Source organism: Adiantum capillus-veneris, chromosome 17 (genome assembly GCF_014529385.1).
Source record: "Adiantum capillus-veneris isolate H3 chromosome 17, ASM1452938v2, whole genome shotgun sequence".
Lineage (NCBI taxonomy): Eukaryota > Viridiplantae > Streptophyta > Polypodiopsida > Polypodiales > Pteridaceae > Adiantum > Adiantum capillus-veneris.
The window spans coordinates 79,557,622-79,579,344 of NC_140947.1; the positions used below are offsets into that span (position 1 = coordinate 79,557,622).

Sequence of the window (21,723 nt, forward strand, 5' to 3'; positions counted from 1 at the left end):
AAAGCTTAATAGAATTAGTATGAACAAACGATTGTAACATTATCTTTTGGAGTTTTGGAAGAGCTCGGTGTATGTGCTTTCAAGCAGCTACTCAACTTATACAACTTGTAACACATTTTTCTCTCAATCTAGTAATCCAAATTTGATTTTGAGAAGTGCATTATGTTCCTTGTCTCTTTCTAGTAATCCAAATTTGATTTTGAGAAGTGCATTATGTTCCTTGTCTCTTTCTCTTTTAAATAGGTATAAGCATTTTAAGTTTTTTTGTGGTTCACAACTATGCATCTGTAAGTCTTACCTACAGATGTGAGTGCTGAAATCATTATTTTTTGACATTTTGACCATAGGAGATTTTTATTAGACCTTAGGGCAACCCATCGCGACTATTTTGTTGTAATTTTTAGGACCTGGTACATGATGGATGGTGATTTTGATACCTTTTCAAATGACCACTAGACTTGGTAGAATTGTTCCCTTAGTCCTAATCCTAAGGACCTAATATAGCTTCCCTTAAAATTTTGTGATTATCTGAGTTTGTTTAGGTGATGAAATGACGTGATGACCTAGAGCTACAAAGTAGGATATATGTAGGTTTTTCAATTAGAGAGTGCTAGATATCTTGTTGAGTCGATACGTTGAGGTTGACACCCTCTAAAAGTCTTCGGGCCCCATTGGAGTCACTTCCCTGAGTACTGACATATTATGCTAGTTTTAGATAGCTATGCTACAGGCGTCTATCGAGGTGACTTGCAAAAAAAAACTTTACACGGATTGGGAATATACGTTACCCATCCTTGCAAAGTTTCATGGCCATGTGAAACCATATCTACGGTTGAAGATTGCATAATCGCCATGTCAAGTGCACTTGGACGATGAAATTGAAGGAGCAGAAGATGTTTGTAGTGGTGCATCATACACACTTCAAGATGTGCATTATGCCCGTCAAATGAGAAAGAGTTTGATGTTAGTGAGATAACTAGAAGGGTGTTAGATAGTACTTAGAGAGTGGTCTTTCTAGATGAATTTTGGATCGCTAGCGATTGCGAGGGGAGCCATAGTGGCTTGGTCTACCATTGCATGTATCTGAGGTACACGATGGTTTGGTCTTGATTTGATCACAGACATGTCAGAGAGAGATGAGATGAACCGCCCTCCCTTTATGTCCTATTGTTGACTAAAATCTAATTGGTTGCTCTTACAAAGCCCCTTTGGGATTCATATTTTTCCTTATGCGCGATGGCCGTGGCGGCCTTTACTACCCAACACCTGTCAAGTTTGGTGTTGATCGTAGTTGATTTGCTATTGGTTTTGCATGTGAATGTGTGATTGGATCAAAGAGGTAGAAAAATTAGGTTTTCTAGAGTTAGAGAGTTCATAGACTATTTCCATGGAGTGTGTTGTGTTCAAAGAAGAGATTGACAAATGTCTTGGCATGACTGCCCTAGTCGAGTCACTTGCTCCCTTGGATTGATATTTTAGTCTTGGGACCGTCTCTTTGTGAGATGTGACAGATGATGTAAAAGCCCCCCTTAGACATTGGCACCGTTGCCAAGGAATGGATACCTAGACTAGTGTAAACACATACAAAAACCGACATAGTTACCTTAGATAGACTAGTTAGATAGAGTATAGTAGAAGAGGATATCAAGGCATCCTTGGTCTCTTGTATTTTTAGTGGTGAGTTTCTCGCCATACAAGTAGCTAGAAGATACACTAAAGTGTTGAGAATAGGTTAGAGTTTGGTGTGTGGCTTTGTGGGCTGTAAGAGCAATGAAGTTTGCACTAGGCTGAAAAAATGAAGATTTTAGAATTTTTGTAGTAAGTTTTTGTTTTGAGAGTTGTTTTCTTTTGTTTTAGGAGTAGGGTAAGTAGATGCATCTCTAGATGATGTTTTATTTGCAATTTGGTTGAGATTTGTGTTAGCATGTGCTTTGTGGGGAAATCAACAAGAAAGAGTGAGAAAAGAGGAAAACTCACCCAAGAAATTCAATTTTTGTTGAAATGTTGATTTCTCGGGGCACATCAGACCTAAAGAAATAGCAAAAACCTGTGAAATTTTGAAATATGAAAATAACTATGATTTTGCCTACTGACAGAAAAAAAAGCGTTTTTCTTCCCAGTTACTTGCTAGTAAAAGAATTTTGGCAAAGACTTGTTTCAGTGGTAGGCCTTGATGCAAGGACCACCCCTATCAAGTCAAAGCTAAAAAATAGTCACCAGATAATGGTGGATATGCCACGAGCAGATGCTAGCATAGCAAGAACTAAACCAATATACCAAAATGTGGGCCAAGGATGTAGCTTAGCCCGCAGGTGCATGGAAGCAAATAGATGGTTGTCAATCACCTGCTCGGCCTTCTTAGACAATCGCTACTCAAGGAAATCAAACTCGGACATCCTATGTGCTTGAGACTGCAAAACAAGAAGGTAATGATCATAATAGACATGCAACTTTCACTTCCTCTTCAAGTTCAAGTTTGAGCTCATAAAAGGTTAAAAATGATTTTGAGCTCATTTAGAGGTATTCAAAATCATTCACTTGAAAAGAAAAAATGTTGCCTTCTTTCATTCTCAAATCAAAGACATAGTAAGGGAAACAAATTTTACCAGGTGTAGTCTAATAGAAGACATTGCCAATGCATCTAACTGTTACCATATACATGTGGTAGTGATGTGTGTGAACACACTAGGACCGTCGGGGCATTTTTTCCCTCTTTAGGAGGTTTTTTCCCCCGTGCATTGTATATACTCCCATCACTCTAGGGCTATCTATCTTTCCATTGCACACTAAGTAACACACTCTCTATTGTGTGCCTTTAGCTTCCTTCGTCTTCTCCAAGCTGTGTGTGTTTCTCTGCAACCCTAATTCCAACAATTGGTATCAGAGCAGGTCACGTCCTCCCGGGCTTAGTCGCCAGCTGCTCCAGCACACGCCTGCTCACTTTCATTGATTTCAGTGAGCTTTGGCGAGCGTTCGCAGGTCGACAAATATTTTGGGAGTGCTCGAAGAGCTTGGTCTGCTCAGAATTATGATTTGGGCTCATTTCGGCCTCCGTTTCCACTACAGGCAATACTACACAGGCTATTTCGTCATTTTGTGCAGAATTTCTGTCAGTGCCGTTTTTTGCATAACAGGTGCCTTATAGTCTTCTACGGTTTGTGCTATATAGCACAGGTTGTTCTCGCTCCATTTCTCCTATTTTTGGGCAATTTTCACATCAGGTGCAACATTTACAATGGCTTACAACAACAACACAGATGTGTTCGAGATGTTTGTTGCTGAGGACAGGTTGGATGGGGACAACTACCCTATGTGGGCTTATATGATGCAACATGTTCTTGTGTCAAAGGGTGTCTGGAACATTGTGCATGGCATTGATGTACGTCCTAGTTCTGAGGATGTAGGCGATGTTGAGGATGTTGCAGGTCTTGCTGCAAGGATTGCAACTGTTAGAGTTGTTTTGCCTACGGCAGAACAAGCTCGTTGGGATGTTAAGGATGCGCAGGCTCATGCATTGATTGCGTTGTCTGTGAAGCGCACCATTGTTCCTCACATCCGTTCAACAAAATCTGCAAAATAGGCTTGGGATATTCTAGCAGGTCTTTATGCAAGCCGCAATGAGGCTAAAATTGCTTTGCTGCGTAAAGAGCTGGAGTCGAAGATTATGCATGAGGAAGATGATATGGACACTTTCCTTGCTAGTGTCAAGGATATCAATGAGCAACTTATTTCTGCAGGTGAAGTCATTTCAGACAGTTCCCTTGTGCAGACTGTTCTTGATGCCTTACCAAATTCCTACCAGACTTTTGCTAGTACTTGGAGACTGATGACCCAAGGAAATCCTGAAGTTGTCAAGTTTGATGCATTATGCACATTGTTGTTACAAGAGTCACTCTCCATAAAAAACAGGACTAGGCAGCGTGCAGTTAAACAGGCTTTTATTGCTTCTCAAAGAAAGGGTGGTAACAACAATGCAGCCACTTCTTATGGTTCTGCTGCGAGTGGCAAAAATCCTGTTCCTAATGCTTCTGTTGGCAGCAATTCGTCTGGAAATTCTGGTGATAAGGGCAAAAAGAAGATGCGTTGCCATTATTGTAAAGCCAATGATCACTTGATCAAGTCGTGTCCTAAGTTGAAGGCCAAAGAGGCTAAGAAGAAAGAGGGTGGTTCCACTGCAAATGCTGGTTCCGCTACAAATGCAGCCATTGTTGAGTCTTCTGTGAAAGGAGACTGTAATGTTGATGTTGATGCAGAATGGGCGTTTAGCGCAGAGTGCACTTACAATCCTGTTGTCCATGATGCATGCTTGTCAGTTGCTGCAGATTCACATGTGTGGTATTTGGACAGTGGTGCTACAAAGCACATTACCTCACATAGTGAATTGTTTACCTCTCTCGAGTCTGTCCCTCATGGGAATTCAGTCACTTGTGCCAACAACGCCTCTTTTCCAGTTCATGGAGTTGGAAAGATTGTGCTCACTGCTGCTAATGGCAATTCCTTCACACTTGTTGATGCACTTTATGTACCTGGGATCAAGAAGAATCTCATGTCTGTATCCGCACTTGCTAGACTTGGACTTGTAGTGAAATTTGTGGATGACAGATGTACAGTTCATGATCTCAGTTTTGGTGATGAAATTGTTGCATCTGGGCTTTTGTGCCGTTGCAAGTGTGGACAAAATTTTGCAAATGCTGTTGCGGATTCAAGGGCTATTTCAGATGCAAAACTTTGGCATGCATGTTTTGGTCATCTGAATTTTTCCAGTTTGCTACGTTTGCAGAAATCTGATATGGTTGCTTCTTTGCCGCCTCTTGAAGCACCTGTCAAACATGTTTGTGAAGGCTATATTTTGGGTAAGATGCAGTGTTCTAAATTTCCAAAGGATGGTTCAGTTCGGGCCACATGCAGGTTGCAGCTTGTGCATAGTGATGTTTGTGGGCCCATGCAAACTCTGTCCTTGGGCAATTACCTGTACTTCGTGACTTTCATTGATGATTACTCCAGGCATGCATGGGTATTTCCGCTTAAAGCGAAGTCCAAAGTTTTTATGTGCTTCAAACAATTTCTGGCTATGGTTGAAAATGTCTCGAAATGTACTATGGGCACCCTCCGTTCCAATCGAGGGGGAGAGTATATGTCTCATGAATTTAATGCATTTCTGGCTAGTCGTGGGATAAAACACCAATGTACAGTGCCTTATACACCTCAGCAAAATGGTGTTGCTGAGAGGAAAAACAGGTCACTAACGGAAATGGCACGATGTATGGTCAAAAGTCAAGCTTTGCCGCATTCTTTTTGGCTTGAGGCCATCATGTGTGCCACTTATGTGCTTAACAGGTGTCCTATGAAAGCTTTGTATTCTATTACTCCATATGAAGCATGGCATGATAGAAAGCCTTCTATTGAGCACATGCGTGTTTTTGGCTGTTTGGCATATGCTTTGGTGCCACAAGTGCAGCGCAGAAAATTGGATGATAAGGCTGTCAAATGTATTTTTGTTGGTTATAGTGCTGAAAGCAAAGGTTACAGGTTGTATCATCCGCAAACAAAACATATTCTGGTTTCTCGGGATGTAGTGTTTGTGGAAGATTCTGTTCAGCCCTTGCTGTCATGTACTAGAGACAGTAATGTAAGCTCACAGGACATTTATGACACTTTGTTGCCTCTTTTCAGTGGTGGAAATACGAATGTAAGTTCCAATGAGGCAAATGTACAGCCTATGGGGGTTTTTGAAAATGTTTTAGATCAGCCTATTACTGATGCAGATGTACATAATGTACTTGATGAGGAACGGGCTGAAAATGAGCAGGCTAGAGGTATGCCAAAATGGCTGGTGCACACTTTGCGTGATAGTAAATTGGATGCACCTTTGTCTAGTCGTACTCGTTCAGGCTCTCGCCATGCATCTTATGCATCAGATTGTTATGCTTTGGCTGTGTCTAGCTTACATGATGTTGAGGAGCCTTTGTCTTTTGATGAAGCACAAAATTCAGAAAATTGGATGGCTGCCATGCAATCAGAATATGATGCACTCATAGAAAATGACACATGGACTTTATGTGATTTGCCTCCTGGAAAAAAGGCCATTGGTACGAAGTGGGTTTACAAGTTGAAACGCAAGCCGGATGGTGAGATCGATCGCCATAAGGCTCGACTTGTTGCAAAAGGTTATGCACAGCAAAAAGGCATAGACTATGAAGAGACTTTTGTTCCCACTTGTCGTATGACTACTGTGCGTTTTCTATGTGCATTGGCAACTCATTTTGGTTGGGATGTACATCAATCAGACATTGTTACTGCTTTCTTGAATGGTGACATATTTGAGGAAGTTTATGTAACGCAGCCTCGCGGTTTTGTCATAAAAGGAAGCGTGAGGATGATGTATTTCTCATTGTGGTTCTTTATGTTGATGATTTGCTGATCATTGGACCAAATGAGAGACATATTGCTGAATTTAAGGCTGATTTGAATGCTACTTTCAAGATGAAAGATTTGGGGCTGTTGCATCATTACTTGGGTATACAGCTTAAGCAGTGTGATGGTGGTATTGCCTTGTGTCATAAAAGTTACATAAGACTTTGCTATGTAAGTTTGGACTTGAGGATTGCAAACCTATTGCCACTCCCATGGAAACAGGTTTGAAGTTGATTCTACATGATGTTGGCGATCCTGCTGATGTTACTCTTTACCAAACTGCTGTTGGCTGCCTCATTTATGTATGCAACACGAGGTCGGATATTCAATTTGCAGTCTCACAGGTCAGCAGATTTGTGCATAGCCCAGGGTCTAAGCATTTGCAGGCAGTCAAGAGGATTTTCCGCTACCTTAGTGGCACTTTACATCTTGGCTTATTTTATCCCAAGGGGGGATCATTGCCACCAAACTTACATGCTTTTTTGGACTCGGATTGGGCTGGTTGTTTTGACACGCGAGTGTCCACAAGTGGTTTTTGTTTCATGCTTGGCAGTTCATGTATATCACGGTTGAGCAAGAAGCAACCTACTGTGGCCACTTCGAGTTGTGAGGCTGAGTACAAGGCAGTCTTCACAGCTACGGTTGAGTGTGTATGGATCAGGCGCCTTATGGCTGATTTGGGTGTTGGACAGGACACTGCCAACACTATCTACACTTACAGTTAGGGCGCATTGGCAATTGCGAGGAACCCAGTTTTTCATGCTCGCACAAAGCACATTGAGGTGCATTACCACTATGTCAGGGAGAGGCTCTCACCAGGAGAGATCAGCTTGGCTTATGTGCCAACACAGGACAACCTTGCAGATCTTTTCACAAAGGCATTGTCTCGTGAGAAGCTTGAAGCTTTCCGCAAAGCTTTGGGCTTACTCCCCTTTGTGGACTGATCCTGTCCTCAGGGCATGGCACTTCCCTTTACTCATGTGCCAGCTCTCGTTCACCGCATCACTCCAGGGGGGATTTGTTACCATATACATGTGGTAGTGATGTGTGTGAACACACTAGGACCGCCGGGGCATTTTTTCCCTCTTTAGGAGGTTTTTCCCCCCGTGCATTGTATATACGCCCATCACTCTAGGGCTATCTACCTTTCCATTGCACACTAAGTAACACACTCTCTATTGTGTGCCTTGAGCTTCCTTCGTCTTCTCCAAGCTGTGTGTGTTTCTCTGCAACCCTAATTCCAACACTAACTCCAGCCAATCCTTGTCAAACATGGTTGCGGGCTTGGATGATGAGCAAAACAATGGCTTTGACTGCTTTTGTTGAACAAGAACATCTTGGATTTTCTCTTTTCACAAAGAAAAATTGCTACCATCAAATTTTATCAAAAATCTTTTATCAGATGCAAAAGCAATCATATTCAAGCTTGAAACAATGGAAAACTCACGACAAAATTTTGGTAAAGTTTAGCGGTAGATGGACTACATCTCAATCAAAATTTTGAGAAAAGAAAATAAACCAATAGGCAAAACTATGGCAAGAAGATAAGGCAAAAATCTGATAGAGTTTTGGCACTAAACACACACTATGTCGGTCAAAAGACTGTGATAGCGAGACACATAAATCAAGTCAGAAACTATGACAAAGATTAATAGGATTTTTAGTATTGTGGCATAAAACTTGAATTGTAATAGCTATAAAGAGTGAGTACACATCTTATCAGAGTCTCGACATAACAAATATAAACCGACTCGAGATAGTGTTGGCCAACTCAGCTATCTAATACCTAATCTCATCTATCCATGTCCTATGGTGAGGTTTCATGAACAATAAGGGGAGCTTCAAGGATCTAGTCCACCTCACATTGGAGAACCTGACCCCCAATGCTAGGTTTTAAGAAACCTCACAAAAGGCTGTGCAGACACAAATCAAGACAATTGCCATAAGTGCCAAAAACAACACCACATGTGTGTATAGCAATAGATCCCCAAACCTTATACATAAAATGTAAGAGACAGAACAAAACTTGCCAACACTGACACTACTCTAGAACATATGCCAAATCAAGGAAGAAACTCAAAAAGCTATCAAATGAAATTTAAGTAAGCTCCCACATGAATTGAACTAAGTCTTGACATGTGGAAGAGACACAAAGAAGGCATAAAAATGTTAAGAAGCGCACCAAATGACCATAAGTTGGCATACACATCTCAAACTACAAAATTTGGCATCATGGTAGTGCCACAATGCATGAACAAGACTATAGGCAGGCTCAAATTGCCATAAATAGGATGTCTCAATTGTCTCCCACATGAAGCATCGATATCTCTTAAATTAGGTTCAAATCACCATAAAGAAACACATCGAATTGCCATATAGTGTCACCTCACATTCAATGCTAAAATTGAGCATAAAGATAGCATGGGCAACTAGACATAGACATAAATGGCATCAAAGGGCAATATGTCATAAGCGATCTAATGAGAACGTAATCTCCATCTAGGAAAAGAAAATCTAATATGCCATAGATTGGCATCAGCTCTCCATGAAAGCGCTCATTGAGCATACATATACATTTCAACATCAAATCTTGCACTCAAGGCCTGAAGGCATATTTGCGTACACAAAATCGACACATAAACAATGCACCATTCCCGTTCTCATATTCTTTGATGCTATGTATGTGTAGATGCTCTGACATAATGTTGCTCACTTAATGGACTTACAAAAGACCTCAATGCCCTAGCCTGTATATACGATGCCCTTTGTTGTCTTGCCTTTGAGTTTGATACAACTATAATACACCCAATGCTCTCTTTTAAGAGAAGTTTATGTGGGACCTCTTTTTTTGATTTTATAGAAGAAGGCATGCCTTTAATTTCAATAAAAAATGGCTAGTGCTACTAAATCATCATGACTCCAACACTACCTTGTTTGCTTGCAAGCAACAAGAGTTACATGTGTAACATTTAATGGTCTAGTAACTTGTGTGGAGCGGAAAATAACATAGACATAGTGAGCATTTCATTAGAATAGATTCCTAATGAGCATAGCAAGAGTGCTTGGATGGAGAGAGCAACGAAATCATAACACCTAGTTAGATAGGCATGGACAATACTTCAAAAAGAGAGAGAAATTAAGCTATTGACAACAGTTGAGGACCGGATTTACATGGTGCTGGTTCCCCCTCTAGAAGGGTTTGTATTATAGATTTCCCCCTATCAAGGGAGACATTTTACAATACAATACTTTGTGTTCCTTCAATAACTTGCCAGTGCAATGAAGATGGAAGCTTCAAGCACCAAGCTCACACTTGTAAAACACAACATCGATTCCCAGACGTCTCAAACAGACCTCACACACCTTCGAAGATGGTGAGAGCTAGCAGGGTATGAGAGTAGATTGAGAGGAAGGAGTATTCTTACGAGAAAGAAGTATGTCTCCTCACATAATCCTCATAATAGCTTAGCATAGCTTAGTAATTAGCATGGTAGAGGAGATGAGCATGCATTGGAGCTTGGCTCTTGGTTGGATTTGCATCACAAAGCCAAGAGTTGTTGGTGTAGGCCTCCCTTCTCACAAGCTTGGAGTAGATGATGTGCTTTCCATTAAAGCTTGAGAAGGAGACAGAGTCTTCTTTAATTTACACACGAGCTTGTGTGAGTGTGTAAGTGATAATGCCTTGCAAAAATCACCCCCCTCTCTCTCTCTCTTGGTTGACCCTTCTTGCTTTTTACTCATGCTAACATCCTATTGGCCCATGCCAAGCTTAGCCAATGATAATTAAGAAGCATAAGTGATAGCCTTGTGACATGTGTCCCCCTTTCCCCTTTTGTGAGAGATTTAGGTATTTAAATAATGAAATTAAAATCTCATTGGACCCCTTAGTCTTCTGGCCAATAGGAATCAGGCAAGCCATTGGGCTGTTGAATGCTCATTGGACCCCTTGGGGGACTGTCCAATAGTCTTCTAGAGAGCTTAATTTTTGTTGGTTCTTTTATCAAGTGTTTTTAAATGAATTAAACTAAATGTACTCTACCCTAATTCTCATTGGTCCACCTCTATGGCCATCCAATAGGATTTGAATGCACCTTGGGGGCAACTGGGCTAGGGAGCTGACATGTGTCCACTATGTCCTTTGTGTAAAGGGAGCTTGCTAGAGAGTGTGTGTGTTTCTTTCTCATCCCCTACAAAAAGGGCTCGCCCCCTCAAGGATAGGGATAAGAAAGACTTTTGAGTCTTCCCACAAACATCCAATATTCCCTAGGTTTTGACCATTGGACCTTACCTGTTGAACCTTAGGGTCTTTGAAGCCCATTGTTGCACATTGCTCTTTTGTAGATGGCCCCCCCCTTTGGATCCCTATTTTCCCTCCTTTGTATCCCTATTGTGATCGGTCTCCCCACCTAACCAATATTCTAGCTTTTTCTCCCCTGGTACTTCCCCATATTAAATGATTAGTTTAACATGAGAAAATCATTTAGAAGAATCATATATTAGTTATTATGACATTTCCTCTCTCTTGAAATCATAGCCATCCTCGACTATGGGGTAGAGAAGATAAAGCTTAGTCATTAATCCTTTTTCTAGCGGGTAGAGGATCCCTATTTTACCCTACGACATTGTTCCAGAATGGATGACTAATCCATTTGCTACTTGAGAGCCTAAGCTGCATGCCGCCGCAAGCATGTCTGCGCATTAGTCCTATCAATCTTCCATAGTAGAGTGACAAGCTCTACTTGGTTTGGAAGACGTCGTCTTCGCAAACTTGATTCTAAGCATGCATACTTCTTAACATTTGTGCACAATAAAGAAAAAGAGAGTCTTATAAGACAAAAACTTTGCTCATTTTAAACATTTTTACATTTTCTAATTCTAGGGAAGCATTGTAAAGCATTGACATGGTTTAGATTATCCTTTAATTGTATGCCTTGCATCCATCTAGCATCTCCAAAAGGATAGCTCTTAAACTTAATAAGATACCATCGGATAATCTTACCGCCTCTCAATACCTTGTCTTCATGTTGGAGAATGGACTCGGGCTGCAGCACCTCTTCTTGGTCCCCGATCTCCGGTGGGTCTTCAATAGTTGGTTCTTGAGGTGGTTCTCCTTTGTAGGTTCACATGGAAAACATTGTGTATGAGCCAATGACATGGGCAACTTGAGTTGATAGGCCATCTCATTGATTGGTCTAAGAATCTCGAAGGGACCATAGTACCCTTTTGCTAGCTTAGCATAATACTTTTGGTGTCCCATAGGATTCTTGCCCGTTGTGTGCCTTGATCAAGCCTTGGGAAATTTAAGTAAGACCCAATCATTTTCTTTAAAGGCTTGGGCTATTATGTGCTTATCAGCAGCAACCTTTTGCCTTTGCTGTGAGATAGAGATAGCATCCTTAATCTTTTGGAAAGATTCTTGTAGGTCTCGGCTATACTCATCTGTAGCAGCAGCGAAGATCTTCCCGTGTACCTTAAGTAGCAGGGGACTTTTTGATCTTCCCTCAATTACCTCAAAAGGTGCTTTTATCGTGGAGGTATGTACAGTATTATTGTAGGCATACCCCACTCAGGGTAAGTACTTGTCCAATTGGGACCTTTAATCTACTTCTGTTACATAGGCTCTTAGTAGATCAAAAATTGTTAGGTTAGCTATTTCACTTTGGCCATCCGTTTGAGGGTGATAGGCCGAAGAGAAGTTTAGCCTTGTCCCTAAATTCTCAAAGAGACCCTTCCAAAAGTTACTGGTCATTCTAGGATCTCTATTCGACACTATGGACATTGGCAAGCCATGGTACTTGAAGATTTGTGATAAGAAGAAAGTTGCCATTTGATGGGCTTTGATAGTCTTTTTGACAGGTATAAAATGAGCTTGTTTGAACATGTCTACTTCCAAAGATAAAATCCATGGATATGCTCTCCCATGGTGAATTAGGGATTGACAAAGGTTGAAGCAAATCCTGGTTGCTTCCCTCTATCAAACTTCGTCTTTTGGCATAGCACACATTTAGAAACATATTCTTGTATGCTTGCTTTCATGGCAGGCCAATAGAAATATGTTTCTATCCCTTTTAGGGTAGACTGAATCCCTCTATGTCCCGCATAAGGAGGAGCATGAGATTCATACATTACTTTCTCACGTAGTGAGTTAGTAACACATAGTCTATTGCCATAGAGAAGATAACCATCTTGTAAGGTAAATGGTTCCTCTTTCTTCCCTAGTGCAAGGGTTGAAATCACATCTCTAAATTTGGGATCAATAGCATACTCATCTATCATAGAAGATTGATCATTGTGAGTTGCTATGGAAACCACATTCACTCTCGGTCGTCTTGAGAGTGCATTGGCTACTTGATTATGCTTGCGAGCAATGTGAGCAATATGAAAATGAAATTGCGGAAGGAAATTTTCCCACCTCATTTGTTTGTCGGAGAGCTTGGTCTGCATCATGAAGTACTTAAGGCTTTGGTGACGCGTCCGCAGAATGAAAGGAGACCCCAATAAATAGTGCTTCCACGAGTCTAAGGCATGTAGAACTGCGAGGAGTTCCTTTTCATATATGCCTAGAGCTTGCTCAACAGGATCCAGCCTTCGACTTTCATAGGCTATGGCGTGCCCTTCTTGGAGCAAAACAACTCCAAGGCAATCACCACAACCGTCACATTGGACCTCAAATGGCTTTTAGAGATCCGACAGTGTAAGCACATGTTGAGAGATAAGCTTTTCTTTAAGCTTTTCGAAAGCATTGTTCTCCTTGGCAGACCATGTATACCTAATGTTTTTCTTTGTTAGGTCATGTGATGGTCCCGCGATTTGTGAGAACTTTTCTATGAAGCGTCTATAGTATGCACACATACCTATAAAGCTTCTTAGTTCATGTAGATTCCTTGGATTAGGCCATCCTTTCATTACCTCTAGCTTTGATGGATCCATTTGGATGCCATCTTGAGAGATAATGTGACCTAAATACTGAATCTCTTGTAAGAACAACTCACTTTTCTTTCGATTAATATAAAGTTTTTTCTCTCGTAAGACTTGAAATATTACCTGGAGGTGTTGCTTGTGTTCGTCTAGTGAATTAGAGTAGATGATTATATCATCAAAGAACACTCCAGTAAAGGTTTGGTGAGGCCTGAATAGCTTCTCCATCAAGCGGTTAAATGTGGCTGGTGCATTGGTCAAGCCAAAAGGCATGACAATGTATTCGTATTGCAAAATGCGATATGTACAATGTCTTGATCAACTATCCTTATTTGATGATAGCCACTTTTTAGGTCAATCCTATTGAAGTAGGCCGACCCTTGTAGCTTATCAAATAGGTCTTCTACCCGTGGAACGGGAAACCTATTTTTGACAGTGATCCTATTTAGTGCTGTATAGTCAACACACATACGATATGTGCCATCTTTCTTTTACACTAATAGCACGGGTGAACAAAATGGAGATGAGATAGGCCTAATTATGCCCTTCTCAACTAACTCATGCACTTGCCGCATAATCTTCTCTTGTTGAGCTTGAGAAACTCTATAAGGAGGTTTATTAGGCGGTAAACTTCCTAGAAGAAGTTCAATTGCATGGTCATCATTGCCTTGTTTAGGAGGTAATTCACAAGGGATGTCATCAATAAAACATCTTGAAATCCCTTGAGAAAATTGGATAACTCTAATTCCTTGTGGTTGTTTATAATTTCTTTTGCTGAAGCATTAGGTTCATTTTGAGAATCTTTAACAAAAATCATGTACATGAAAATAGAGCTCTTTATTGACTTATTGAAAGCTTGCGTATGTACAATGAGTATGGTGTTAACCAACTCCTTAGCATCTATGTACATATCTTTTTCCCTGCACCTAAAGTAGATTTGCCTTTCATGGAATTTAACACTGGCAGCCATGCGATCAAACCATGGTGCCCCTAAGATTACATCCTCGTGCTTGAGAGGAGAGATAAAGAAGTCCTCCTTGTCCACATAGCTTTGGACACGAAGCCTCAATTTCCCAATTAGGGAAGTGACTGAGGCTTCTTGCCCCTTGAAAGCACCATCAACAGCAGCAGCAGGTAGGACATCTCTCGTCTCATAGGCTTGAATGCCTAGCTTGGTGGCCAACTCTGTGGATATGAAATTGTGAGTAGAACCAGGGTCAAAGAGAATAAAAGTATCATGTTCTCTTACCTTTCCCCAAGCATGACATAGAGGAGATCCTTTGTGGTGAGCATCCTCTTCCTGAATTTTGACCGAGGTAGCTCTAGGAGGCTCATTTCGTGTATTCTTATGGGGACAAGCACGATAAGCATGCCCTTACTCCTCGCACTTGAAACAACGGTTATCTTTACGATAACACTCAAGATCTTTAGGAGAGAGTTTATTTTTGCCTTTATAAACTCCCTTCTCCTTAGCTTTGTTGTTGTTGGTGTTGCCTTTAGGAGACTTTTGGATAGTGTCCTTCCCCTTAGGCTCATTATTATGGTCCTTGTTCTCCGTGGGATTAAGATTTCTCTTAGCCCCTTGTTGGAAATTGATTCGTGAAGCCACCATGGTATGGTATATGACCACAAACATGGTGCGTGGCCTTTGGGAGTTGACATACTCCACCATATCTTCAGTAAGACCCGCACAAAATTGTTGTTTTTGCTCTCCAAAATCTATCTTTTTGAAGACAGTGGCTTTGAGATGTAAGTCCCAAAACTTGTCTACATATTTGTGAATATATTCATAGGGAGAGAGCTTCAAGCTTCGCCATTCGGTGACTACTTTTGTCTTTGGCATCGGTAGCCAAAAACTGCTTCATGATGGAAGCTCTTAAAGCTTTCCATGTTCGGAGAGCTTCATCGTTTGCCCATAGGCTAGACCACCATTGTCTAGCGAACTTTTGAAAATGCATAGCTACATGGCGTAGCTTAGAGGACTCCGTGAAGCCCTCATCTCCAAACGCCGCATCAAATTGTTGAATGAAAGCCAAGACTCCGTAGCACCAAAGGTGCCATCCTAGGTAAGGAAAGAGATGTTCTTTCCTCCCTCTTTGAACTTTTTGAGCTTGAACGACCTCTTCCACGCGGCATAGGATTTCCTATGGCCTCTTCTTTTTGGTGGTTTGAAGAGTGCACCATCACTTTCTTCAGAAGAGGAAGAATTTGAGGAGGATGGAGAAGAGGGTGACCTCTTCCTCACCTTTTTCTTCCCTTGTTCCTCCTTGTCTGCACCATCACTTTCTTCATAAGAGGAAGAGGATGAAGGAGATGGAGAAGAGGGTGACCTCTTTCTCGCCTTTTTCTTCTCTTGTTTTCTCTTGTCCCTCTTTGAATTATGGTGTGGAGAAGTGTGCGATGGTCTTCTCCGTTTAGGGGGTGATGGAGAGCGTTTTGCCTGCCGTGTTCATGGAGCCATCTCCATCATCGAGGTGGCAGGAGACTCACTTCTTTCTCGTTCTTTCGGTGGAGGCTCTACCATTGAAACTTGAGTTCTCCTTTGGGAAGGAGATGCGTCGTCAAGTAGTAGATTTTTGAGCCCTTCGTACGGATCCTCTTCTTCTTCCCTTATCAGAGAGAGGACTCTTTTGGAAGTCTCACAAGGAGGCTTCCTAGGTACTCTCTCTTCTTGGTGAGGAATTTGGAGAATCCCATGAGCACGTAGCGGTCGTTGCACTTCACTTTGGAGGGATGGATTGCCCATGGCTTGTTGAAGCCTAGAAACAAGGTAGTTAACAAGCATAGGGGCATCATCAGTAGCCTGTTCATTAGCAAAATCAAAGCTATCAACACTAATTTCACTCTCTTTAATATTGTCAGCCATTCTAACAAGTTTTAGGTGTCAAATTTTTAAGCGTGCTTTGGCACTTCAAGCCCTAGTTGCTACTCCTCTTAACCCATTTAGAAAAGCACTCAAGCTCCTGTACCCGTGGCTCAAATATCATTAATTGCAAGGAATAGAAGAGAGGGTCTTTTACCACCAAAACAATACCGGCTCCTGCAAGCTTCTAATAGCTCAATAGTGCTTAAGCCGTAGGCAAGCTCCGTAGGACTCCACTATTAAGAACATAGCTCTCGATGGTGATGCCCCGTTATCTGCACGAAGCAGGCGCACTGCAAGGCTGAAAAATCCCTATTCTACTTACTCAATTGCGATTAATAATACGAACCATTTATAGTTAGCTTGAGGACCTCCCTTCTTGAGCAAGAAAAGAGAAACCTTGTGCTCTGATACCAATGTAACATTTGATGGTTTAGTAACTTGTGTGTACCGAAAAATAACATAGACACTGAGCATTTCATTAGAATAGATTCCTAATGAGTATAACAAGAGTGCTTGGATGGAAAGAGCAACAAAAGCATAACACCTAGTTAGATAGGCATGGGCAGTACTTTAAAAAGAGAGAGAAATTAAGCTATTGACAATAGTTGAGGACTGGATTTACATGGAGCCGTTCCCCCCTGAAAAGGGTTTGTATTATAGGCTTCCCTCTATCAAGGGAGACATTTTACAATACAATACTTTGTGTTCCTTCAATAACTTGCCAGTGCAATGAAGATGGAAGCTTCAAGCACCAAGCTCACACTTGTAAAACACAACATTAATTCCCGGACGGTCTCAAACCCAATACCTCACACACCTTCGAAGATGGTGAGAGCTAGCGGGGTATGAGAGTAGATTGAGAGGAAGAAGGAGTATTCTTACGAGAAAGAAGTATGTATCCTTACATAATGCTCATAATAGCTTAGCATAGCTTAGTAATTAGCATGGTCAAGAAGATGAGCATGCATTGGAGCTTGGCTCTTAGTTGGTTTTTCATCACAAAGCCAAGAGTTGTTGGTGTAGGCCTCCCTTCTCACAAGCTTGGAGTAGATGATGAGCTTTCCATTCAAGCTTGAGAAGGAGAGAGAGTCTTCTTTACTTCATACATGAGCTTGTGTGAGTGTATAAGTGACAATGCCTTGCAAAAATCAGCCCCCTCTCTCTCTTGGTCGACCCCTCTTACTTTTTACTCATGCTGACATCCTATTGGCCCATGCCAAGCTTAGCCAATGATAATTAAGAAGCATAAGTGATAGTCTTGTGACATGTGTCTCCCTTTCCTCTTTTGTGAGAGCTTTAGGTACTTAAATAATGCAATTAAACTCTCATTGGACCCCTTAGTCTTCTGGCCAATAAAAATCATGCAAGCCATTGAGCTGTTGAATGCTCATTGGACCCCTTGGGAGACAGTCCAATAGTCTTCTAGAGAGCTTAATTTCTATTGGTTCTTTTATCAAGTGTTTTTAAATGAATTAAACTAAATGTACTTTAGCTTAATTCTCATTGGTCCATCTCTATGGCCATCTAATAGGATTTGAATGCACCTTGGGGGCAATTGGGCTAGGGAGTTGACATGTGTCCAGTATGCCCTTTGTGTAAAGGGAGCTTGCTAGAGAGTGTGTGTGTTTCTCTCTCATCCCCTACAAAAAGGGCTTGCCCCCTCAAGGATAGGGATGTAGAAAGAGTTTTGAGTCTTCCCACAAACATCCAATGTTCCCTAGGTTTTGACCATTGGACCTTACCTTTGAATTTAGGAACCTTAGCATTTTGGAAGTTTTAATGGGCTAAACCTTAGGGTCTTTGAAGCCCATTGTTGCACATTGCTCTTTTGCAGATGGCCCCCCCTTTGGATCCCTATTTTCCCTCCTTTGGATCCTATTGTGACCGGTTTGCCAGCCTAATCAATATTCTAGCTTTTTCTCCCCTGGTACTTTCCCATATTAAATGATCAGTTTAACATGAGAAAATCATTTAGGAGAATTAGATATTAGTTATTATGACACATGTTTCAATAACGTTTCTAGCTTGTAACTGCCATTGTTGCTTGTTTATTTTGTATTTTTTAATGATAGTGCTGTTTGCCAAATTAATTGAACTTTTACAATCAGTTTATAAACAACCGACATTTTTGCCTTGGGGGTTTAGATTGACCTAGTACTATTTTTGTTGGTTTGCAAAAACAACACCCAATGCTTACCGTTGCATTGCAAGAACCATTCTCCACGCCTCGAAGATTGAGTCATCGGTGCTGATACCACTTGATGGCACTTATGCGATGCACATGCATGGAGAGAGAGAGAGAGAGAGAGAGAGAGAGAGAGAGAGAGACCAAAACATGGAGAGAGACAATGCACATAAAGTGGGTAAGACAAGAGCTCCATGCCTAAGAGAAAGACAACTTACCCAATATGTGCACCATCTACATTAATCCTTGACATACTTTTGTTTTGATAAAGTCCTCAATAGTAATTGCAAGAGGCGACAATGTTTCAAACTTCTCTTCAGCTATCTCACAAATGACAATATTTTTGGAATGTCATTCAAGCTCCCTCAATTTCCACGTCTACATTGTCTACATATTTTGCTACCTATAACATGCATGATAAGCAAGCTTGACACCACATTATCATTAATCTATGGCTTGGCCGTTCCTACTTTCTTCATTTCACATGTATCACATTTCATTGTATCAATGCTTTTCTCTTTTACTACACAGTCATGCTTAACTTTTCTGACTTGTTCTTTCAAAGCATTCATATCCACTCAAGTTGCATCGAGCGTGCATATGCATCTCAAGTATCCTCTTGAAATTCTCATCGTCTACTAGAAGAACTCGTGGAGTTCCATTTTCCTTAGCAACTGCACACAAACATGTGCCTTGCTTATATACCATCTCTTATAAAGAGACTAAGTATGCCATTATCATTCCTCTCGTTGAAGATGTACTTGAGTTGGAGTCTCCAATCTTTGGACAATTAGCACCATTTTTGACAACATTTGTAGAGAGAGAGAGAGAGAGAGAGAGAGAGAGAGAGAGAGAGAGAGAGAGAGAGGATGCATCAATATTTCTTTCTATGCTTGCCTTGTTGAAGGCACTCCATCTAATTCCTACGATTCTTCTTGTGTGCTCAATAAAAGGTGTAGGTTCGAGGTGCAACGATTCTCCTTGTGCTTCCATTGACAAAGATAGTGTTTTGTATTTGGTCTTCTTGTGAGAGTGTCTCACCATCAAGTTATAAGCTTGTTTTGTTCATTTTATTTTCTCTTCCCGCTTTTCTAGTTGGTTGTTTTTTCGTTTTGTTTCCTCACCCTCTTTCCTTCTTTGCCTTTTCCTTTTTTATTTTTTTTAGTGTGCCGATCTTTGTTTTGTTTATTTAATTGTTTACTTGTGTGTGTATGTGTGTGGGTGTGTTTTAGTGAAATTCGTTATTTAATTGTTTACTTGTGTGTGTATGTGTTCTAGTGAAATTCGTTTTTTAGTTGGTTGTTTTTTCGTTTTGTTTCCTCACCCTCTTTCCTTCTTTGCATTTTCCTTTTATTTTTTTTGTTGTGCCGATCTTTGTTTTGTTTATTTAATTGTTTACTTGTGTGTATGTGTGCGGGTGTGTTCAAGTGAAATTTGATTTCGGGTGTGTGAGTTTATGGGCTAGGTGGGTGAGCCAGTATATGGTCTCTTACAATTTTCCTATTCTTCCTCAACTCCATGGTTGCAATGGTTTTGGTTCCCGACTTTGAGCAAATGTCTTTGAGTAGCTATGTTCATTTATCGTAGGCAACCAGTGCACTTTGCTCCTCTTGGGTTTTGGGAGTATGTATGCAAAGAGCAATGTTGTTGCGGAGCGCCTATCTTTTTGAAGTGATTTCATCCTCTCTATTTCTTCTTAGTGGCCATACACCTTTTACCCTCTTTAGTGCCGACACCTTTCTGGAGACCTTGGAATCAAGGTCCCGCATCAAGATGAGGTAGCGCCCCTCTAGCTGTTGCACTAGGTTTGATAGAGGAGGGTAGAGAAGGATTGCTTTAGTATGCACACCTTCTCACACCTTTTGTGTCTACAATCGTGGCGTTCTCTTATGTCAAATTTTTTTATCAAGAAATTTTCAATAGAAATGAACTCAGGGCACATTCGTAGCTTTGTTTTAGCAATTTTGGAGTGTGCCGGGTACTCTACAAATTCTACTGCCCTAGTGGTCTATCTTTTGACTCACATTCTTCCAAGTTTTTCATGTTGCATCTTACTCTTATCACTTGTGCCATATGTGTATGACGATGTGGTGTGGGCTTTCCATCTCTTTCAACACATGATATAATGCCATAGGCTTTACAGTGTAGTGGAAACATGCCAGTGGTGTAGTGTGTGTACTAGGCCTAGTGCACGAACTAAACAACCTGGGTGTGTGAAGGTAGAGTGGAAGCCAACTTTGTGCCAGCTAAGAGCCAATCAGGTGGTGCAAGCTTCTGTTGGTGTGTCCGATGGGAGCACACATTCGACGGTCAAGATCAAGTGTTGTCATATCTGGCGCAGCCATCCAACCGTCCGATGCGTCGCCATCGAACGGCTTGGAAAGCCCTCTTCCAAGGACCCCGGTACAATGGTTAGAAATGGCGGGTCAAATCCGCCAGCCTGGCTAGAGAGATGATCTTGTAGAGAGAGAAACGGCACAGAATCTGGAGAGAGAGAGAGAGAGCGAGAGAGAGTGTCGAGAGCGAGAGTCTGTGTGTGCGCTCGCGCGCGGACCCACGAGTGAGAGAGAGCACAGGGCCAAGACGACGGAGAGACACCGGGAAACAGGCCATTAGAGAGAGAGAGAGAGAGAGAGAGAGAGAGAGAGAGAGAGAGATCCTCGCAGCTCCTTGTGCCTCAATCTCCTTTCAATTCGACTATCCCGCGAGCTTCTTGGGCTCTGTTTGCAACGAAAGAGTTTGAACTTTGCATCATATGCAATCTGGATACAGCTGCCTTTGAAGATAAAGGCGGCATAGTACTTGCATTCTCGCAGGGCGTGTTCTTCGTACTGACGACTACATACTTAAAGGCTTGGGCTTATCTCTGCAGCAACTGAAGGTGATTTGGGCTTTGCAGGTGATGCACAAACCCTAATCGACAGGCATTCTTGATTTATCAGCAGCTCTCAGCAGGTCACAGTCCAAGACTTCAGCTGGTGTGATTTATCCCCACAATTAAGCCCTGTAACCGCTTGCTTGGTGCGATGCTGGATCCTGTTAACATGTTGTTTAATGAGGGCTTCAGCATCTTATGATTCTGTAGTGATGAGGGCATCCAGTACCCTCTTTGAGAAGGCAATTGAGTGCATTGGGGTCCGCTATCATGTCAAGGACGCCTTCAACGACAGCTCAGTTTCATCAGAAGTCCAAGACTCTAAATGACAAATATGTGAGTTCTTAGTGTCGATTAGTTTTGGATGTACGGCCATTGAGGCCAAATATTTATCAGTGCTGAAGAAAAGATTCAGCTGTTTCTTCATTTACTTTTTATTTCAAGTTCTGGGCTTTCATGCATTTC

General features: G+C 41.4%; 1 protein-coding gene across 2 annotated transcripts in view; it reads left to right on the forward strand.

Annotated features, from left to right (window-relative positions):
* The first annotated feature begins 20,873 nt into the window (after nucleotides 1-20,873).
* The window catches only part of LOC147437548 (MAP3K epsilon protein kinase 1-like), a 38,199-nt gene continuing 37,349 nt past the window's right edge, over nucleotides 20,874-21,723 (forward strand). For both annotated transcript variants that reach the window (XM_086487064.1, XM_086487065.1), the window contains exon 1: nucleotides 20,874-21,594. In XM_086487064.1, the coding sequence (XP_086343190.1) occupies nucleotides 21,529-21,594 (66 nt within the window). In that variant the 5' untranslated portion in view covers nucleotides 20,874-21,528. The remainder of the gene's footprint in view (nucleotides 21,595-21,723) is intronic.